Source organism: Carassius gibelio, chromosome B18 (assembly GCF_023724105.1).
Source record: "Carassius gibelio isolate Cgi1373 ecotype wild population from Czech Republic chromosome B18, carGib1.2-hapl.c, whole genome shotgun sequence".
Lineage (NCBI taxonomy): Eukaryota > Metazoa > Chordata > Actinopteri > Cypriniformes > Cyprinidae > Carassius > Carassius gibelio.
Genome location: NC_068413.1, coordinates 23,728,007 through 23,750,336, shown reverse-complemented (window position 1 = coordinate 23,750,336; position 22,330 = coordinate 23,728,007). Strand labels below are relative to the sequence as shown.

At 35.8% G+C, this 22,330-nt stretch overlaps 1 protein-coding gene across 1 annotated transcript; it reads left to right on the top strand.

The window, feature by feature from the left end:
* The first annotated feature begins 213 nt into the window (after positions 1 to 213).
* On the top strand, positions 214 to 6,878 carry LOC127977629 (anti-apoptotic protein NR13-like). The gene is made up of 3 exons (XM_052582604.1): positions 214 to 359; positions 1,299 to 1,709; positions 6,020 to 6,878. The coding sequence occupies exons 2-3, from the start codon at positions 1,302 to 1,304 to the stop codon at positions 6,140 to 6,142; spliced, it is 531 nt and encodes a 176-aa protein (XP_052438564.1). The 5' UTR covers positions 214 to 359; positions 1,299 to 1,301; the 3' UTR covers positions 6,143 to 6,878.
* The last annotated feature ends 15,452 nt before the right edge of the window (positions 6,879 to 22,330 follow it).

Sequence of the window (22,330 nt, the reverse complement as noted above, 5' to 3'; positions counted from 1 at the left end):
AAACGAGTTCAAAACTGAAATGTTAACAAATGAAAATAAATAAAATAATTCGTCAAAACAGAATTGGAAAAGATTTTTACGCAAGTTACAATTCTTCGGGAATCAATGAAAACTGTCAATGATTACATTTTTTTGTGTCGTAATACTGAAAACAGAAAATCGTTCTGGATCAGAAATATTGAATGGAAAGTACAATATGAAAAGAAGGCGTCCTGACGCGAGAGGCGTGTCTGCGTACGGAAAGGGGACGTACGTTGATAAAGCGTGTGCACTGGGTGGAGTGACGGAGCGTCTCCTAGAGATCTGACTGCTGTTTGTGCAACTGTCGGTGGAGAGCGCAGTCTGACATCGCTGGGAGGGTGAGCTGCTTTATTATTTTTACTTTTATAGAGAGAAATTATCAATTTCATTATACAGTGCCTTTAAGAATCAGACTTTAGTTGAAATGTATTGAGAAAAACGTATATTTAAAACCTTTCTTTTGGCTTGCTTCTTTGTGCGTAATGGCGCAGCCGGCTTTGTGTTTCACAGTGTTGCGTGCGCTGCCTTTCATTTCTCAGTGCCGTTTTTATCAAATTCTGCTCATTCATATGGATTCTATGTTAATACTAGCGACAAAACGTGACGTAAGCAGGTTTACGGTGGACATTGTTGAATCTAAATATTATTATGTTTTGCCTGAAAGCCTGAGCCCAAACAAACAGGCTAAAATACGCATTTATTGTGAATAATTTACGCATTTATGAACTGATCTGCGTTCTGTTAATGTTGTATAGAAACATGAACGCAAGCGCTTGCTTGAATTAACCTGTAATGACGTACAACTGAAATGAAATGAGTTATTAATAAAACTGGTAAAGGTTTTAGCCATAACTAACAAATGATGACAAAATGAAAACATTCTGAAAACTTGTAACCCTGAATACATAATATTAATTATGATTTGACAGAAGTGACAATAGCAGCAGTAACTAACATTTTGGTCGAAATTGTGTTTAGCCTACTATGGTAATTTGTTTTGCAAGGGATGTTTACATCAAACCATTAAAATGTAGGCCTAGTTGACAAATAACATGGCAAAAATAATAATTAATTAAACATTTTCAAGTTAAAACTTTACTATGTTTGATGTTATTTCGTATAATAATTTATTTAAATACTGTAGAGTGACATTCATGTTAAACATTCACATATTCCCTAGTCTCTTAACTAAGTTTAGCTGCATGAATGGACATGTGATAAACAAGATTTCTAATATTACAAAACCCTGTCTAATGTATTATGACCCTGCCTTTTAGAAAATGTCCTGTTGGTTGAGGGAACAGACTTTGATGCTGGCAGAAGATTACATCGGCTTCTGCAGCGGGATCCAACAGACGCCTCCCAGCGAGTCAGCAGAGGCCATGAGATACCTGGCCAAAGAGATGGAGCAGCAGCACCGAACCAAATTCCGATCGCTCTCCCTGGAGTTCCTGGACGTCTGCGGATCAGACCCCAGCAATTGTCTGCAGAGAGTCATGAGGGAACTGGTGGTAGATGGGAAACTGAACTGGGGGAGGGTGGTCTCCATCTTTACTTTCACTGGAGTGCTGTCCAGTGAGCTCCTGTCCAGAGGAGAGAATTCCGAGTGCTCCCGGAGACTGGCCGAGACCATCGCTGATTACCTTGGAGGGGAAAAACAAGACTGGCTGGTGGAAAACGGAGGCTGGGTAAGTAGACTAAGGCAGAGGCCTTTATGCTGGTAAATGATGGTTTTAAAGCCATCATATTTTTTGTTTGTGCGGTACAGCGTTGATGTGTAGGTAGTAGGAAGGCCCGGTGTAGTTGTCAAGTTTCAACTTTTAGCGAGCCATTTAGTGAGGGCTTTTTTCTACATCAGTTCTGGTTTAATATGAAACTGCGTGGGTGTTTAAAGTGCATCGTTTGATCTTTCGTTTGTGCTCTCAGAAAGCCAGCCTATTTTGTACAGCGTTTGATACCAGAATCTATGAGCTTTTCCTTTCTGTATACTTCGATATGCACATTGTAAACTGTCATTGGAAGATATTGCAGTGTCAGTTATATGCTGGTCTAGTTTTTTGAGTAGGGCAGTGTATACCTTCTTGTGGCCACCCTGTTTTTGTCAATTAGAGAGTGAGACAAGCCAAAGAATCCTGGGAATGCTTGTGGGGAAGCAGAACTGCTCTTTAAAACGCTTTTAAACAGGCTCTCAAGTGTCTCACCAAGGACTTTTTTCTGTGTGGGCGTCCAGTTCTTCAGACTCCTAGGCACTGACCTATGAAAGCAATACTTGTTCCAACTTTAAATACCCTCAAGAACCCCAGGAGATGTTGTTTATTTATGCAGACTGATATCTGCTGTAATTACACTCATGACTAACATGTTCCGCAGAATCAACACCGTCAAATGCAAATGGTTTAGCCATAGGGTGGTTTAATACAGATTTGTTTTTTGTTTAAAAGATCATGTCTAATGAATGCACTTTATGTAGCTTAAAAAAATACCACTTTCTTAATGTTTTTGTAGTAAAGGTGGAATCACATTTTCTTTGCCCAAATTTTGTGGGCAAAAAGGCAATTGGCTCTTTTATTTATTTTTTGTCAATAGTGTAGCCATGCAAGGAGCAGAGTCACTTTCAAATCACGCAAATTTCTGTTGATTAACATGGCAAATTTACAAGTCCAGCTTGAACCTGTTTCAAAATCTTTTTGCCCTCGCACAAAATTCCCGATTTTGTGGATTCGTATTGAAATGACTGGATTTTGCCTGTGAAAATTCACCAAACAATGGTAAATTTGACCACAGTTCGATAATTATTATTTCATGTCAACTTTAATGGAGTATTTGAGCTTCAAAATTTCACACATATGAATTTTCACAAACCTTCTGCTCTTTTCCATATAATTATATAGGGAACAATTTGCAAGCTTTAAAAAGGTGCATAAAAGTAGTCTATACAACTTTTGTTTATCATATTTCAGGTCTAAAGCCATTAATATACGAGAAGTAATCGTGTTTGCCATTTAGATTAGCCAAATTTGAATGCAGAGGAATAAGCTTTGACCGAAAGGAAGATTTTAAGCAAATTAAGATTAAAAATGTCAGTCTGTTCCTCACAGAAAGCATTTGTATGACTTCAGATGACTTGGAGTACATTGTCCACTCTCTTCCACTTTTGTTCTATGGAAAAAGAGGACCTGCTGCGCTTCTTCTTTTGTGTTCCGCAAGGGAAAATCAAAGATTTGGAATGTCATGAGGGGCAAATATACTCTTTTTAAACGTCACTAGTGGTGTCATAGTGAAGTCTTAAAGTTATTAATGTGCTGGCTTAAGGAAAATGCCAGCTTGTATTTGCATGAATGAAGAGTTAGAGAGTCCTGGTTTGACCCTCTCTTTCTCTCTTCCCTATTTTCTCTTTTTCTTTTATTTGTCAGCTGTTGAAAGCAGAGCCGATGGCCACTCAGCCATCTACTCTATTGTGTTTACCATACAGTTGCTTAGCATTCTCCATGATTGACTCCGAGTTTGTGCAGCATATGAATGTGAGCTAGTGCACCTGGACTCTGACCAGTGCAGCAGGTGTCTGTCTGAAGACAGCTGCTCCGACTGACTCCTCAAGCCTTCTGCTGTTTGTTCTGGTCCTTAGGCAGTTACAAACAGCAGTCACGCACGCCTGTGCTTTTGCCTTCTGCTTTTGAAACTGTCATATTTAACCCTTGAAATATCAGTTTGCTTCTGAAACTGGCATGCTAGGCCACAGAAAGACCAGAGTAGAGCCCAGAGTAATTTCAGAGTAGAGGGGTGAGCATTGAGGAGGAAGCCGTCTAAATGGTGTTGCAGACTAGATTCGAAGCCGTGTCTAGCACTAAAAATTGGATCATAGCAGTACTTTATATACTTTAATTTGTTTCTTGAGGTTCACTTATAATGTTAATAAAGATTTTCTACACACACTATATATATATATATATATATATAGTGTACACACACACACACGCAGTACAGACCAAAAGTTTGGAAACATTACTATTTTTAATGTTTTTGAAAGAAGTTTCTTCTACTCATCAAGCCTGCATTTATTTGATCAAAAATACAGAAAAAAAACAGTAATATTGTGAAATATTATTACAACTTAAAATAATAGTTTTCAATTTGAATATACTTTTAATAAATAATTTATTCCTGTGATGCAAAGCTGAATTTTCAGCATCATTACTCCAGCCGTCAGTGTCACATGTAACATCCAGTCTATCACATGATCATTTAGAAATCATTCTAATATTCTGATTTATTATGAGTGTTGGAAACAGTGCTGCTGTCTAATATATTTGATGAATAAAAGGTTAAAAAGATCTGCATTTATTCAAAATAAAAATTCTAATAATATATATATATATATATATACATATATATATTTCTAATAATATAGATGATGCTGACCCTCAGAGGACCTCAGATGATGCTAACCCTGAATCAACAAACAGAACTAACAATTATTGCTAAATGTGTCACTGAATCATATAATAACTTAATTAATAATATTGATAGTTCATCGTCTAGCTGACTATGTCTTGTATTATTATTATAATTTTTTCTAAAATCCTGTCAAATGTGCACAAACTACTAGCTACTACTAAATATTGTAGAAACATAATTTTCTGTAAAGTTGCTTTGTAACGATTTGTTTTGTAAAAAGCGCTATACAAATAAACTTGAATTGAATTGAATATATTTTATTTACTATCACTTTTTATCAAATTAACACATCCTTGCTGAATAAAAGTATTGATTTTATTTAAAAAGAAAGAAAAAAGAAATTACTGACCCCAAATTACTGACCAGTATAGTGTTATTACAAAATATTGATATTTTAAAAACATAGCTGCTTTTTTTTTTTTATTCATCAAAGTATCCTAAAAAAGTATCACATGTTCTGAAAAAATATTAAGCAGCAGAACTGTTTCCAACTTTGTTAATGAATCATCATGTTAGAATGATTTCTAAAGGATCATGTGATAATGATCCTAAAATTCAGCTTTGCATCACAGAAATAAATGATAATTTAAAGTATAATAAATGTAAAAACAATTATTTTAAATTGCAATAATATATCACAATATTACTTTTTTTTCTGTATTTTTGATCAAATAAATGCAGGCTTGATGAGCAGAAGAAACTTCTTTCAAAAACATTAAAAATAGTAATGTTTCCAAACTTTTGGTCTGTACTATATTATTATATTTTTTTTACTGAAATGATCCCTTATAAATAGGAGGCAGCTTCTAAATGATTGGCTAAAATTATCAACACACATTTATGGACAAAGCTTTATGAAATGGTTTACTTCTAGTTTGCGATGCAGCGGCTATCAGATCTAATATGATAGGCTGCTGCTTCTTTCAATGGAAGTTTATTTGCAAACTCTCCATTACACGGTTCCTTGTTTACAAAAACAATCTGCAGTCAAATGCTCTGAACAAACATAAAATCTTTTGACTTGATCCAAGATGCCGTGTATTAGTTTAATATTTATGCCGGGTATCAAAAATACACTATCCACTTGTTCCTGACACTGGGAATGCTTCTGAAGGCTGTAAAGAGAGAAGAACGAGCAGTTTTAATAGGATGTGCCAAAGTGAGCGTTCCTTTACTCTTCCATTTGTCCTGTTGTCAGGAGTGCATGGATTATGTCTGCTACGTTTGGCCAAAGCAGTATTCAGTATGCTGTTTTGTTAGGCTGCTCACTAGATTCTGACATGTGGATGATCCTCTACTCCACAGCTCTGAGGAATATTTAATTTGAAATGTTAAAGATGTATGTGCCGCTCCTCCTGAGAGCAGGGTTATGTAATACTCTCATATGTTCTGAGTGTGTAAGTAGGCTGTGCCATTATGCAATCTCTCTGTATATTGTTGACATTTTAGCTACTTTGTCTAATGAGGTCCAACATACTGATCTAACTGGATCATATGGGAAGCAAAATGTGAATCTCATCCTGATCTGTCTTGTCTTTTGTAGGAGGGTTTCTGCAGGTTTTTCCACAATGCAAGACAGATGAACCAAGAGTCCTCCATGAAGACAGCACTGTTTGCAGCAGCAGGAGTGGGTTTAGCTGGTCTAACCTTTCTCTTAGTACGCTAATGTTTTTAGGTTTTCTCACTGTCTCTCTTTCATACACACCACACCTGCTTTCTGTTTTCTGTCATATGGGAATAAGTCAAAACAGTTCTGATCTTCAGGTTTTTTGCACATTTTTTTTCCATGTACACGCCTGTAATTACAGCAAACAGTCATTCTTTGTCGATTGTACACTCTTCACATGGCCTTCAGGAGAAAAGGATAGAAGTTCTAAATCTTTTCATATCTAACATGGTGCTTTTTTTTTTTTATAGTTGCTTTTGTCACTTTGTTCCTGTGTAAATCAAATTAGTTTAGATAGTATTTACAGTTTGTGAAGATTAGACCACAGTTTATTGTTTGTAAAGTTTCTTTCAGTCTGAAAACAAGATGCCCACCAATCAGTTGTGTCAGAAACCACTGTAACACATTAGAGATAAGATGCATATATTTTGTAATGACAGAGCAGTTGTCTTTGTAAGACCACTTTTTGCCTTTACTAGTGGTTTACATATGATCATTTACACCTTTGGGATGTCTCTCAGTTTCATCCTGGAAGTCATTTGTTTTAAAGGTGCTAGCTTGTTTGGTTCCAAACATCTGTGATATTTTGCCCATTGTAAGTTTACGCTGTAAATTTATTTATTTACCTCTTGAGAACAATTTATTACTATTTAGGCATTTCCCAACAATTGTAAAAACGTTATATTTTTTGCATTTGTATTTATTATCTTCTTAATAAAATGATTTAACTGTGAAACGATTTTGTTTTGTACTTAAGGTTTTATTTTGTATGTACATGATAATAATAATTGGTTTATTTCTGATTGCATCTCTAATATGTAAGTGCCCAGGTTTTGTTGTCTTCAGGGCACAGTTCATTTTGCAACGCAAGTATTTGTTGCATAATTGCCAAAATATGTGTTATTACAGAGCCCCTGAGATTCTCAGCATTTCTTATTAGGTGCATAGAAAAGTAGTCCACATAAAGCATACAGGAATGGCACATTATTGGGCTACAAAGGGGCCTTCTGAAACCAAAAACATGCATAATGATGGTCAAATTTTAACTTTCTTGGAAGTATTCTAGAAAGCAAGGTTAACTTAGTGTCGTATAAAGCCTAAACTGTGGGTTAATTTAATCCAAATATTTATAACTTATGGTAATCTGTTCCAAAAACACATCTGTATGTTCAGCTATTTCAAAGTACCCTTTTCTACTTTTATGGTGTTAATCCCGCCTTGCAGTTTAAAACTTGTTCGATAAACAATGCATTTGTTACAATGTTAACGACTCAATGCTTGGCAACTGACATGTTGTCTACCTCATATTCACATGCTTTCGACAATCACAGTGTGTTGTACTATATATGAACATTTTAGCATTTGGGAAAAATGTCACTTGGAGTTAAGAAGTTTTATATATATATATATATATATATATATATATATATATATATATATATATATATATTAGTTTAAAAATTCCTTTCAGAGAAAACTTCACAACACTTAGCAGTATATAAGGATGCTACGCAATGCTATAGAGCATTCATGTAAATAGATCACATGCAGTTCTTTTAGTTAATAACACTGACATTGCAAATAAAAGCATTAATTGAGAGTCTAGGGAATGTAGGGTCTGAAACGTCAATGTATTCAGGCACATCTCAATAAATTAGAATGTCATGGAACAGTTCATTTATTTCAGTAATTCAACTCAAATTGTGAAACTCGTGTACATTCAGTGCACACAGACTGAAGTAGTTTAAGTCTTTGGTTCTTTTAATTGTGATGACTTTGGCTCACATTTAACAAAAACCCACCAATTCACTATCTCAACAAATTAGAATACTTCATAAGACCAATAAAATAAAATGAAAAGTTTTAGTGAATTGTTGGCCTTCTGGAAAGTATGTTCATTTACTGTACATGTAATCAATATTTGGTAGGGGCTCCTTCTGCTTTAATTACTGCCTCAATTCAGCATGTCATGGAGGTGAACAGTTTGTGGCACTGCTGAGGTGGTATGGAAGCCCAGGTTTCTTTGACTGGACTTCAGCTCATCTGCATTTTTTGGTCTCTTGTTTTTCATTTCCTCTTGACAATACCTCATAGATTCTTTATGGGGTTCAGGTCTGGTGAGTTTGCTGGCCAGTCAAGCACACCAACACCATGGTCATTTAACCAACTTTTGGTGCTTTTGGGAGTGAGGGAAGGTGCCAAATCCTGCTGGAAAATGAAATCAGCATCTTCAAAAAGCTGGTCAGCAGGAGGAAGCATGAAGTGCTCCAAAATGTATTGGTAAACGGGTGCAGTGACTTTGGTTTTCAAAAAAACACAATGGACCAACACCAGCAGATGACATTGCACCCCAAATCACCACAGACTGTGGAAATGTAACACTGGACTTGGGCTATGAGCTTCTCCACCCTTCCTCCACACTCTAGGACCTTGAGTTTCAATTAAAAAAACCAAAGACTTTTAAACTACTTCAGTCTGTGTGTATTGAATTTATTTAATACACGTGTTTCACAATTTGAGCTGAATTACTGAAATAAATGAACTTTTCCACGACATTAAACCACGCATACCCTAAAACTTAACTCAGTTTCTGGAACTGAAATGTGAGGTTATCCATTTACCTATCCACAAACTTGTCTAGGAATGTGGCATAACCTACTTTCTAGAAGTCCCCCCAGGTCAACAATTGTTTACATTGTTTAAAGCCTGGTACCTGGATAATTAATTATTCCCTTCTTGCTAAGGTAAAAAGTAAAAATACAATGCATTGGTCAAGCATTCTCGTCTGCCATTGCATACTTAAGTATGTTTTCTGTGTACTTTGAAATAAAATAAAAATAAAATAATAATAATAAATAAAAAAAAAATAAAAAAAACCCTCCACTTAAGAGAAACTGGATACTATGCTGGTGACTATCACATTTCCCAAAATGTTGTGCACACAAGCACACATGCTGAGAGAGTAATTCTGTTGTGTCTTTATCATACCAGCTGTAGTCATACACAAAATGTTCTGGAAGATAAATAAGTACTGGTTGGCAGATGTGAGACCGTCTGGAAGAATGCAGCATCTCAGTGGAATAAGTTAAGAACCAAACATTTGAAAAGAAATGTTTGAATTCATATTGAGGTATATATTTCTTTTGAATTGTAGACTTTGATGTCTTGGAAAGCCTAAGCAGAGATAAGACCTTACTGGCATTGCTTCTGAAAGAGACTCATGTGATATTACTTGAGTTCTTGTTCTTCAAAAGGAGCTTCTGGGAAACAGGAGACTTACGCAAACATCTCCATTTGCTTTCCATATGATCTCCCTACTGTGTAGATCAGGGGAAACATTATTTCATATAGTGCTGTTCAGTGAACGTTCAGAGCTCACGGTGTGCAAAAATGTATCTGCCAACAGAGCAACAAACTGACTACAATCATGCAGTGCCATTGTTACAGCCAAGATTACATGTTTTCCTTTCTCTTTCTGCTCTTTTAAAGCCAACTGTGTTGGTTTCCAGTAACTGACTCAGCAGAGCATTCCAGCTGTTCCATTTACCAAATGCTGACAATGCTACAAACGGAAATACAGAAACAAATGTTCTTTAAGACTGTTTTGCCCTATACCAAGAGCCTCTTTTATAAAATGAAGGATAAAATATGTCATGTGAGCATCTAAGAGCATTTCTAAAACGTGTATATTTACAAAAATCTGCAGTACTTCAGATCTGCCACAAGGAAAACTACTTGGAGCTTGACTTAGCCCAAAGCACTCCACGTAAAAAAAGAAAATAAAATAATTCAGCGTATACATGCTCAGATCAAAAGAGCCCTGGGGTTGGCTTTCTTTCAATTCATGGATTCGAACGATGTGGCCACGTCCTGCAGAAATTGAATTGCATGAAAAGTAATTGCGTAAATTGCAATGCAAATGATTTTTTGATCTTAGTCATTTTGCAACAAACATATTAAAATGGACACAAATTTGTGGTATGTGGTATGGAAATTAAGAATTTTTAACAATGGGTTTATAAATACCTCAGATTTTATGTGTATGAGCATGTTTAGGTAATTGATTTTGAAAACGAAAAGCTTTTCTTTTTAAATTTCTTTTTCATTCTTTTATAATTACATTCTGCTCAAGGCATTCTTGATTCATTTCTAAATGGCACACAGTCCTGTCTAGAATATGTACGATAACTGAAAGACTCTGTGTCTGTATTTACACAGCTTTACATTATCTCATAGTTTGCATCGATGGACTGAGTGCTTTGCATGTGCTCTTCCGATTTAGCCTTTACCCCCCTCACTCACAGATCTGATGTGGGAACCAGAACAAGGATGTATTTTCTTCATTTTTTTTTTCAAGTTTTTACATTGCTCTTTGTCTCAGTGGGTCATGTCTGCATTTGCTTAATGTTTCATCTGAGCCAACACACTGATCTTCAGCTGCAACCCAAGACAGAACATTTAGTGGCATTCAGTATGCAGTTTATACCAGCATATTGGAACAAAAATGAAACAAATACATTTGCAGACAGCAAATAAATATTTTTGCACATGCTTTATACCTCATCATAACATGCTTTTATTCAGTTTCTTTTTCATCTTTTCCCATGATGCTTAAAATCATAACATCAGTTTTCTCTTTGAAGTCATTCCACAGATACCTGCATCAAAGATCTCTTTGAGTTGTGTGTTGTCTTTGATAGTATTGTAAGTAACTGGTTCTGCAAAGTTATGTTAGCACTGAAAACATGCTACTTTCTGTGTGTGTCATAAAACACAATATTGCTATTGTTTCCCAGCATTCTGATTCCATTCTGATAATTCAAATCAGCACTCACTTCACCCAAAGGAAAGTTATATTGCTCATAGTATGCTTCTGAAAATTACTGAAACCAACAAAATGAGTCAGGTGTTGACACAGAAGGTGCCTCCAATGTTGTCCTGGAGAATTTCCGCTCCAAGCCCCAATCAAACACACCTGAACCAGGTAATCAAGGTGTTCAGGATTACTTGATAGTTACAAGCAGTTGTGTTGAGCAGGTTTGGAACTGAAGTCTTCAGGACAGTAGCTCTCCACGAGCAGGATTGGAGGTCTCTGGCATACAGAGTATGCAAATGTACAATAAAAGTGAATAGCAGTTTAGATCATTTGATCATTTTTGGGTGAACTATTCCTTTAAGGGTAACAAGTACCCTCCAATAATCAGATATGAATTGTCTCTCGCAATATTTGAAAACCTTGATGCTGCTCTGCTGCACTCCATTACACACAGCTTTGTGTGTCATTAGGATAACAAATACATTTACATTTTAGGCTGGTCTGCTTCAGTCATTTAACAGCACTCATCAATGTCACTATGACTGAGATGGCCAATCAAATCAAAGAATGCGGGTTTTGACTGTTTGGTATAATAACGTTTAATTTCTCACAACCTCTGTAGTCTCATTTAGCCACTTATTAGCAACCGCATTTTCAAGACAAATAGAAGGTTTAAAAAACTGCAAAATAAAACGTTAAAATATCTTGACTTTGTGTTAACCACAGACATTATTTCAGACCAAACCAATAAATAAATAAATTTGTTGATGCTAACTTGTTTTACATTGCGTTTTGTTTAGTAAATCGACAGCACGATTTAGTAAATCGAGGGAACAAAACAGTAATCGTGTGCACGTTATAGTACATCGAAGGGAACGAATTAGTCGTGCGCGCGATTTATTTATTTTTTCTTGCATGTCATGTGTGGAGCTCCATATGTTTGTGTTTTGGCCTGCAAAAATTCTTCATCCTGTCAGCACTCAATGCAATGTTTTAATAGTGAAAGAATGCAAGCATGCAAGGTAAAATGTAAGTAGCTAAACACATAATATTTGACAACTGTTACGATATAAATGTGTTAAACGACTTACAGTAATATCCAGTGATGCAAACTACTCAGCTTTTTTTGTCAGATGTCTCTGAAATGTGGGCTGTGGCGCGACAAGAAACATCAATAGATCAGTTTTTGGCATATGAATATTAAGAGTGTGCACTGTGCATATTTCAAAAATAAAAAATTATTCACAAAAAGTTCCGGTTAATTACTTTGCAGTACATTGTAGTTATTTTCCTTCTTTCCTTAAATCCATCAAAATATCGAATTATATTTCATGCTTAGGAATTACATGCTTAGGAATGCTTAATATTCCATTAGTAAATATAAAATGTACATGCAAATGTTGATCAAATACGTCACACAGTATAAGACTAGCTGTGCTAAATCAAGTTAATGTAGCCCCCTAACAGATATGCAGTGTTGGGGGAAATGTGGTTGAGACCACTGTGCAAGACTAAATAGAATTCAGTCATTCTTGTATCAGCCTGCAGAGCTGACAGATGCAGAACAGAGCTGAATCTGACGGTTTTGGTCTAGCACCCATGTGTTGTGTAGAGTCAGAGCGCGTTTTCCTGTCACATTTCTGAGAATTCAATTAAAGCGCTGAGCTGTATCCTGTTCCTGTGCTGCTTCTGACATCACAGATGTGACTTGTCTCACCCTTTTCTCAAAGATAAGTCCACACTTAGAACACACAACACTTATCACTAACAAAACGTTTACCTCAGACCGTGATGAAGACTTTGAAATAAGATGTTTTAAACATAATTAATAATGGTTTTGCTAGTTTTGTCCTATGTCATTTCATTTTTAAGTGTTAAGGCAGCATGCAGCAGCATGTATTTGTGGCTCTCCTCTAATTAAATGGTGTTTAATTATAGGACTTAAGGAAAGTACCAGAAGTACTGAAAATGAGCTGGAACAATATGAACTTGGCCCATGCCTGGGATCATGTTGCGTTATCATCCAGACCTGCTGGTGGTCTTATCAGCCGTTTTTATGGAACGCTGGGTGGGCCCTTATCCTGAACGACATTCCTGCTGTATTTCTGTGAGAAGAACAATCTTAAAGATCTCTAGTTAGGACTCGTGAAGTCGAGAAGCAGGAGACATGAAAGAGAACAAAAGTCATGTGTGCATAGGCGCAACGTGAGATTTTGTTCTTAGTGGCCAAACTGCAAAAACGTCAGACCATTGTAGGGCATTTTCGGAGTAGACTTGGCAGTGTTCTTATAAATGTGCCGCAAAACATGTAAAGTGTAAACCAATTCTGAGCAGTTCTGTATTTCTTAAAATTATTAATCACTCATACAGACAACCTATGCCAGAAACTTGATAAATTGATAAATAATGAATTTGTTTTGTAAAATAATTAAAATTAAATGTGACTATAATGTGACTTTTTTTATTATGTAGTAACTGTTTTCGAATGTATAGAGCTGTGCTATGTATATGTAAAGTGTAATAATATTATTATGTATGTATGTATGTATGTAACAGAGTATAAACTTCATAATCATGGGGAAGAAGGAGACGGAAACCGGCGAACATTCAAATTAAGTTTTAATAATAAAATAAACACAAAATAGCGTGACAGCCCCTCACGGACATCTGCCATGCACAAACAAAACCAAAACAGAAAATAAAGTGCAGGCCTGGTCCTCTCTCGTCCTTCACTGTCGTCACTCGTCTTTTGTATCCTTTCCGATCTACTCTGTGGGACTCGAGACCGGTGAGTGGAGCAGTGTATATATAAAGCTTTTAGAAGTTAACCCTTTAACTGTCACCATGTCCCATATATGGGACGCCTACATTTAGTTCACTATATTACAATCAAATCTAATCTAATCTTGACAAACTATATTTCGTTGGAAAAGTCTAAGACTCCCAAATATATATTTTAACAATGTTTTTTGTTAAAAATTATGTAGGAAAAGTAATAGATTAATTTATGACAAGAGTGCACCCTCAAAAAAAAAAGACACATTTTGAAACGCGTTTTAAAATCAGACATTGCATTACCATGGTACATCAATATCATGTTACAAAATATTTTCATTCATGAATTATACAAATTTAAGCTTGATAATAATATAATATAATATAATATAATATAATATAATATAATATAATATAATATAATATAATATAATATTCATGTTTTTATTTTTTGGTCAAAATAGCAATTACTTAAAGTATTGTCATTATCTTAAAAAATTGTGAAAAATTATATTGTATTTTTCAATATTATCCAATTATTTAATTTCTGCCAAATATATTTCTGTTAAATCACACATCTTAAAAGGTTTTTCTGATCATTTCTCAGATGGTTTGTCAATTTAGAATTACCATATTATCCTAGATGTTTTGGTGAACATAAAAAAAAACACAAAAAAAACATTCTCGTTTAAATTCATAATCTTGTCCTTCAAGTAAATTCACATATGGTTATGTCTACTCTTTTAAACTTTTACAAACTGCTAATCATCTGGAGGCATCTGTCATGTTCCATAGAACAGTGAAAAGCAGCATGACTCATAACTTATCCTTTAGTATTCCTTTAAAAATTAAACAGTATTAAGAGTGTCGATCTGTACATTGTACCTGTCTGGGACACTCTGTCCGCCTCATTAAAGGTGTTTCAAGCTACAGTGTCATGTTGCCTTTTCCTGGCCTCTACTGATCTCTGTGTCAATCATTCACTGTCCAAAGGCCAGATGCGGTAACGGTGATAGTGGTGCAGCACATTTCATCCTCTGATCTTTATCACGCACTGAAATGATAGCCAGATATGAGGGATCAGATAAGCATTTGCTTCGTGTGCTCATTCCACTGGAAAAACTGTGTTGTGCATGTGTTCAATCAGCAGAGGGGAGATATCACACACACCTTTGGCTTTTTGTGGCCCACAGTTGAGCCTTTTGGCTACCAAGGAGCCACTGCGCGATTAATAAAAGTTTTAATGAACACACAACATTAATAATAACAAAAATCATTGGAATCTGAAATTAGCATGTTGTTAAGCTGTAATAATGTAAGCATTACTCATCATTTATTTTACCTTATGTATTATTTTTGATGCCAAGTGTGTGGCAATGCAATTTTGGGATCACTTTCTCCACAAAATAAATACATATTGCCCTTAATGTGGCCAAAATAAGGTGCCTTTGAAAGCAAGGTAACCTTTTGGTGTGAAAATGCTGCCTGTGTTTTGGAATAGAGTGCTTGTGTTTATTTCATACACCAAGTGATTCATTGGGAGCTGGTTAAACATTCATTGACCTCATTTACGTTATTACAAACAACAGATGCTGCATTATCAAAGAGGTGGGGGGATGCTGAACTATCCTTGTTTTTGTAGGTTTGGCCACTGGGGATGCTGATTCGGAGGTTATTAGTGGCGTTGCAAAAGTTGTAAGCTGCTCAAATGACCAATACTTTTTTAACTCCAACATAAAATGCCATGCGGCTTCTTAAAATAAATAAACCAGAGAACAAAAAGAATATGAAAACATGAGTCGTTTACCTACACTACCATTTAAAAGTTTTTAGATCAGTGGGCTTTTTAATATATTTTTTTAAAGTAGTCTCATATGTGACCCTGGACCACAAAACCAATCAAAAGGGATATTCCACCCCAAAAAGAAAATGTTGTAATTAATCACTTACCCTCATGTCGTTCCAAACCCGTAAAAGCTTTGTTCTTCTTCAGAACAGAATTTAAGATATTTTGGATGAAAACAGGGAGGCTTGTGACTGTCCCATAGACTACCAAGTAAAATACATTGTCAAGGTCCAGAAAAGTGTGAAAATCATTGTCAGAATAGTCCACTTGCCATCAGTGGTTCAACCATAACGTTATGAAGCGACAAGAATACTTTTTGTACACGCATAAAAAAAGAAGACTTTATTCAGTAATTTGTCTCCTCTTATGCTCTTCTGTGTATATAATAAGTTGTGACACAAGGATACACTGTTTTCTTTCAAATCAAAGCGTAAATACATGTAGAAAATGTATTCGTGTGGCGCGGCTGACAAAGAAGAGAGTAAGCCTCATTTATAAAGCGTGCATATGCTCAGATTTGATCTTAGACCGTGTGTACGCTTAAATCCACGCCAATGCTTATATTTGTAAAAACTGGCTTTGATGTGGAAAGGTGCTTAGCGTCACATCAGGGTCTGAGCAGACGTACGCTCTTTTACTTGTTCGAGTGGCTACTGCAGGTTTTTGAAAATGTAAGATGTTCTTGCAGCTTGCTGTTCTCAGTGAAAGAATATGGATGATGACTGGTGATCTTTTACATGTTAATGACATTAATTTGCAATTCATAGATTTGACATCTAAAGAGACGCGTATCATTCGTTCATTCTATGAATCACACATATGCATATTTGAGAGATGATCGTAAGATCCATTTTAGCACAACATTTGATAAATGAGGCCCCAGATATTCAAATAATTGTATCTCGGACAAATATTGTCCTATCCTAACAAACCATACGTCAATGGAAAGCTAATTTATTCAACTTTCAGCAGATCTATAAATATTTAATGCATATAAAGCCGTTCCTCAGAAAACATTGCAAAGATTCATGTTGAGTTCCAGACCAGAGGAGAGGCACACAATGTGTTTCTATCTAATTGTTTTTGTGTGAAGGGCTGTTCTAACAAAACAATTCTTAAACAAAGGTGATAAGTCAAAGACTATAGAATACCCAAGACATGTCACTTGCATAGTTCTGAATTGGAAAAAATGCCATGCTTAATATGCCATTAGAAGTCCCAGTTGCTATAGAAACAGTCAACGCTCGGAGACATGTACGGAGCCTGAATAATACGTATTTTAATAACCACATTCAAGCAAAAGTAGCAACATTTATGACACAGTTGTTGTCAGATTTCTTTGATGATTTAAAATATAAAAGTGTAATCCTAAGCGTAGTGAACCGTTTTGAAGAATTTGATGTTTCCCCATTCAAAGAGATAGAAGCTGCACTTGGATGCCCAAAGAGGCATTTCAAAGATGGCCGCCAAATGACATGGCTTGTCTTTAAGAGACTTTGGCTAAGTGTCGCTAATTCTACGAGAGTTCATAGGGAACATCAGTGACCTCATTTTCTGTTGGAGTAATCATGAATAGAGCATTGTTGATAATGAGTATTGTGTTTAAGAAAATTAAGGCCTTCATTTAGCCCAGTAAAGTCACAAAGTGTTACTGATTATGTCTATTTCATGAAGATATACATCTAAACATCTGGCCTTCATAATTTATAGTCCTGTTCATGAAGTTGTTTGTCTTTGGGATTACAGAGATTATTAAAATGGGGTAATTCCCAGATTTCCATAAAGCCTTCCTTAGCAGCATCAATAAAAGTCCAGAGGTTCGAATCTCAGCAATTTCTGCAGTAGCTGGAAACCAAACACATGTTTTAAAAGACGTGTAGTCAGCTGTCTTACAGTTAATTGGGGTTACTGGGATTCAATCATCTTTAGTGCTGGGAAAGGGAGGCTCCAGACAGACATTGAATCCTGATATTACAACAAGTCCTGTCAGGACGATTTTTTATGACATCACTTGTATTCCGCCCAATGAGCTCACTGGGCCAGCTGACCATGTTTTCCAGCTGTGAACAACATAAGAATCTGTAGAAACTGCCTGACAACATCTGTGACACACAAAAAAACATGATTCTCAGAAGATGTTATTAATGGAACAACCCTCCCCCACAAAGCAAACAACATGAGCGAGGAATAAGTCTGGGAATGTAAATAGCTGACCAAAAGTGAAAATTATGTTTTCTTCTCTGAATTGCCTTCTGTAGAACTGCTGAGCTGAATTTGTTTTAGAATTGATTAACTTGGCAACAATGCCACTCTGAACTGAAGCAATTTCATAATTGATTCTTTTTTTTTTTGCCTTTATATTTCTGTAAAGCTGCTTTGAAACAATCTGTATTACTTAAAGAACTATATAAACTATATAAATAAATGTAACTTTTCTGTGGAAAACAAAAAGAGCAACTTAGAATAATGTTCATGTTGCTTTTTTTAAATACAATGAAAGCAAACAAAGCATAATGTCAAAAAACAAAACCCTTACAACTTAACAGTAGTCTATTATCAGTTGTGCACTGTATTCCTAGTGTTCTATTAAAGCTTTGTGTGAGGCTTAATTAGAAAATAATAATATTAATAATCATAATAATATATGTATATGGTTTTCAGAACATATTATTAATATTTTGCCATGTACCTCATGCAAATATATTGTATGACCTCTAAAGACTTCCAAAAGAGCACAAGTTCAATACTTTCATGATGCCTTTATAGTGCTTCATGTACTTTTTGGACTCTATAAGCCCTATTCACTCTCATTACATGAAAAAGAGCAGCAGTGAATGATGACGTGTTGAAAATTATACATGCAGAAACAATGTCAATCAGATCAGAATGTTCAAAGACCAGCCTAAAGGTCCACACCCTTGCATCTCGAAACCAGAAAAAAACGAATCATACATGTTGTGGCACTTATTTTGATTTGGCTGTGGGTGTGTATTGCCGCTAGAATCTCGAATTATGTCATGTTTGATTGGGCGTGAAGACAGGTGTTTTCCTATCTGAGGGTTATTTCCATGATGGTCCATTGATGTTAAGAGAGGAGCCGGTGGGAGGAGATGAAAATCATTGGAGGAACATCTCTATGACTGATGGGCACTTTAGACTGAGCGATCTGATCTGTCTGATCCTCACAATACAGACATTAACCACACTTTAGCACACTCCTTCCTTTATTCTTCTCTTTCTTTCTTTTTCTGCTCGAATTATTCTCATTTTTCTTCAGAAACATCACTCTGGAATCTGTGATACATGTGTTACATGCATACAAGTGCATTCTGTAACATCAGTTGAAGAAATAGATTCTAAAACATTTCATGATTTTTTATTGTGTTGCGATCCACATAATGAAAACAGCACCAAACGATTCTTGTCTTATAGCTCCAGAAAATATTTGAATACTTTTTTTTTTTAAATATCCCATAAAAAAAAATCTCATAATTTGCAATTGTTTTACATTTTGGCAAACTGGTGGCTAATTCATATAAAATTGCATTTCACTAATGTTTCCATGATGGATATGTTTCATGCTCACTTTTTTCTATGATTTACAATATATATAAGAAATTCTTCTGGCACCCATTCACTTTTCTGATGAAGAAACAAACTTATCTACATCTGAATGGCCTGAGGATGAGTACATTTTTAGCAAAACTTTTACTTTTGGAACTTAACAATATAACTTCTAAACATTTTTTATGTATATAAATTCCTTGTAGATTGTAGCCTGTTATATTTTTGCTTATATATTTGATTATTCTTAACCTTATGAATAGGCTGTCTCTTTTACATTTATGAGAGATTTTAACAGCATGCAGTATAAACATTTTCTTCCTCATGGATTCTATGGATGGATAGATAATGCTAATTTATTAAATACATACAGAAGAGAAAGGATGTCCAATCCTGTTTCTGGAGATTTACCTTTCTACATCAAACACAGGGTCGGATCTGAACTTTTCTGCCAGGCAGATCTCCAGGAACAGGAATGTGCACCCCTGCATTAGATGAATGAAACTGTTTTGCTGACATCATCAGACCAGGCAGTTCTTATTGGTTGATGACAGCTACTGTCATGCTCTGGGTTCCTCACTAGAGGGCACAAAACCTTCATTTATAATAAAGCTACTACACAGACTTTAAACTCACTTCACTTCCACTAGTCTTTAATGTGTATGAATTTGTATGGATGAGGCAAACGGCACAAACCATGTGGTATTTAGACACATACACATGGTACTTACCACATACAGGAACAGTGTGTGTGTGTGTGTGTGTGTGTGTGTGTGTGTGTGTGTGTGTGTGTGTGTGTGTGTGTGTGTGTGTGTGTGTGTGTGATTGGTGTGAAGGTCTCTGTCACTCTCTGTGTCTAATAATGAAAGCTGAGAGGCTGTTTTATGTTTAACACTCATTGACTCTGTGGAAGAGTTGTTCCCATCCCATGTGTTTGAGAATGCTGCTGTACTAAACATAGCACCTATCCTTACATGTTGAGGAAAGTGAGATGGTTCACTTGTGCTGGTAACTGCATGACTGAGAGCATGACACATTTCTATTTGCCAGCTCATACTGATATTAATATCCGCACATGGATCAGCACTGGGTTTTTTTCTACTTATGTACTGTTACTTCCTCTACAGTCAGAAATCTGTTATATTAGACAGCAATTTGTCTTTTGAAAATCATATTTTCAATGTTACAAAAACTGCATTCTTCCATCTTAGAAACATTGCCAAGCTACGAAACATGTTATCTGTTTCTGATGCAGAAAAGCTAGTTCATGCATTTATGACCTCTAGACTGGACTATTGTAATGCACTTCTAGGTGGTTGTCCTGCTTCGTCAATAAACAAGCTACAAGTAGTCCAAAATGCAGCAGCTAGAGTCCTTACCAGGTAAAGAAAATATGATCATATTACCCCAATTTTACAGTCTCTGCACTGGCTACCTATTAAGTTCCGTATCAGTTACAAATAATCATTACTTACCTATAAGGCCCTAAATGGTTTAGCTCCTGTGTACCTAACTAGCCTTCTACCACGTTACAACCCATCACGCACCCTAAGGTCACAAAACGCTGGACTTATGGTCGTTCTTAGGATAGCAAAGTCAACTAAAGGAGGTAGAGCTTTCTCACATTTGGCTCCCAAACTCTGGAATAGCCTTCCTTGATAATGTTCGGGGTTCAGACACACTCTCTCTGTTTAAATCTAGATTAAAAACGCATCTCTTTCGCCAAGCATTCGAATAATGTATCTTTTTAATTGTAAGTGTAGTTGCATCTGATCAAAGGTGCATTTTTATTCATTAGCTTGGGTTAAACTAATTTTACTTTGTTGGATCAGCAGCTATGCTAATGATGTCTGTATTTTGTTTCTATGTTTCGACACGGGATTTACATCCCGTGGTAACTAGGATTTAAACAAGCTCCAGTCTGGTTCCAGAACACCTGAGAAGAGATGATGCTAACCCTCAGAGGACCTCAGATGATGCTAACCCTGAATCAACAAACAGAACTAACAATTATTGCTAAATGTGTGACTGAATCATATAATAACTTAATTAATAATATTGATAGTTCATCGTCTAGCTGACTACGTCTTGTATTATTATTATTATTTTTATTTTTTTCTAAAATCCTGTCAAATGTGCACAAACTACTAGCTACTACTAAATATTGTAGAAACATAATTTTCTGTAAAGTTGCTTTGTAACGATTTGTTTTGTAAAAAGCGCTATACAAATAAACTTGAATTGAATTGAATTGAATACTTATTAAAACTGAGTGCAAATTCAGATTAATCATGATGCAGTACTAGACAGAAGAATGTTTTAGCATTTTTTAACAATATAACTTTTTTTAACAATATATATCCCGATCAGGTGCTAAAATGGGGTTTATTTTACTACATTATCCTGCTTATGCATGCCTACTTATTGTATCAGATAATTACGGAGCCCCTCTGGTCCCACTTTGTCAAAAAAAAAAAAAAAGATACTAACTCGTGGCCTATAAACTATGTTACACTGAATATTAAAACAGACAATATTGTACAGAATGTGAAGTATTACACTGCACTACAGTAAAGGGTCCAGTTTAATAACAAAGTGTCCATGTGTCAGACACTTCACTATCTTGAGTCCACGAGTTAGTATCTTGAGGCCACAGTTACTTATCTTAAGGCCACAAATTAGTATCTTGAGGCCACAAGATAGTATCTTTAGGCCACAGATAGTATCTTTAGGCCACAGATAGTATCTTGAGGCCACAAGATAGCATCTTTAGGCCACAGATAGTATCTTGAGGCCACGAGTTAGTATCTTGAGGCCACAGATAGTATCTTGAGGCCACAAGTTAGTATCTTGAGTCCGCCAGTTAGTATCTTAAGGCCACGAGTTAGTATCTAGAGGCCACGAGTTAGTATCTTGAGGCCACATATAGTATTTTGAGGCCATGAGTTAATTATCTTAAGGCCACGAATTAGGATCTTTAGGCCACAGATAGTATCTTGAGGCCACGAGTTAGTATCTTGAGGCCACAGATAGTATCTTGAGGCCACAAGTTAGTATCTTGAGGCCACGAGTTAGTATCTTGAGTCCAGGAGTTAGTATATTGAGGCCACGAGTTAGTATCTAGAGGCCACGAGTTAGTATCTTGAGGCCACATATAATATTTTGAGTCCAGGAGTTAGTATCTTGA

Bases quoted from the DNA above. Each gene is read 5' to 3' on its own strand.
- LOC127977629 (XM_052582604.1), top strand. From the start codon at position 1,302: ATGTCCTGTTGGTTGAGGGAACAGACTTTGATGCTGGCAGAAGATTAC. The intron at 1,710-6,019 runs GTAAGTAGACTA...TGTCTTTTGTAG, and splicing joins TGGTGGAAAACGGAGGCTGG to GAGGGTTTCTGCAGGTTTTT.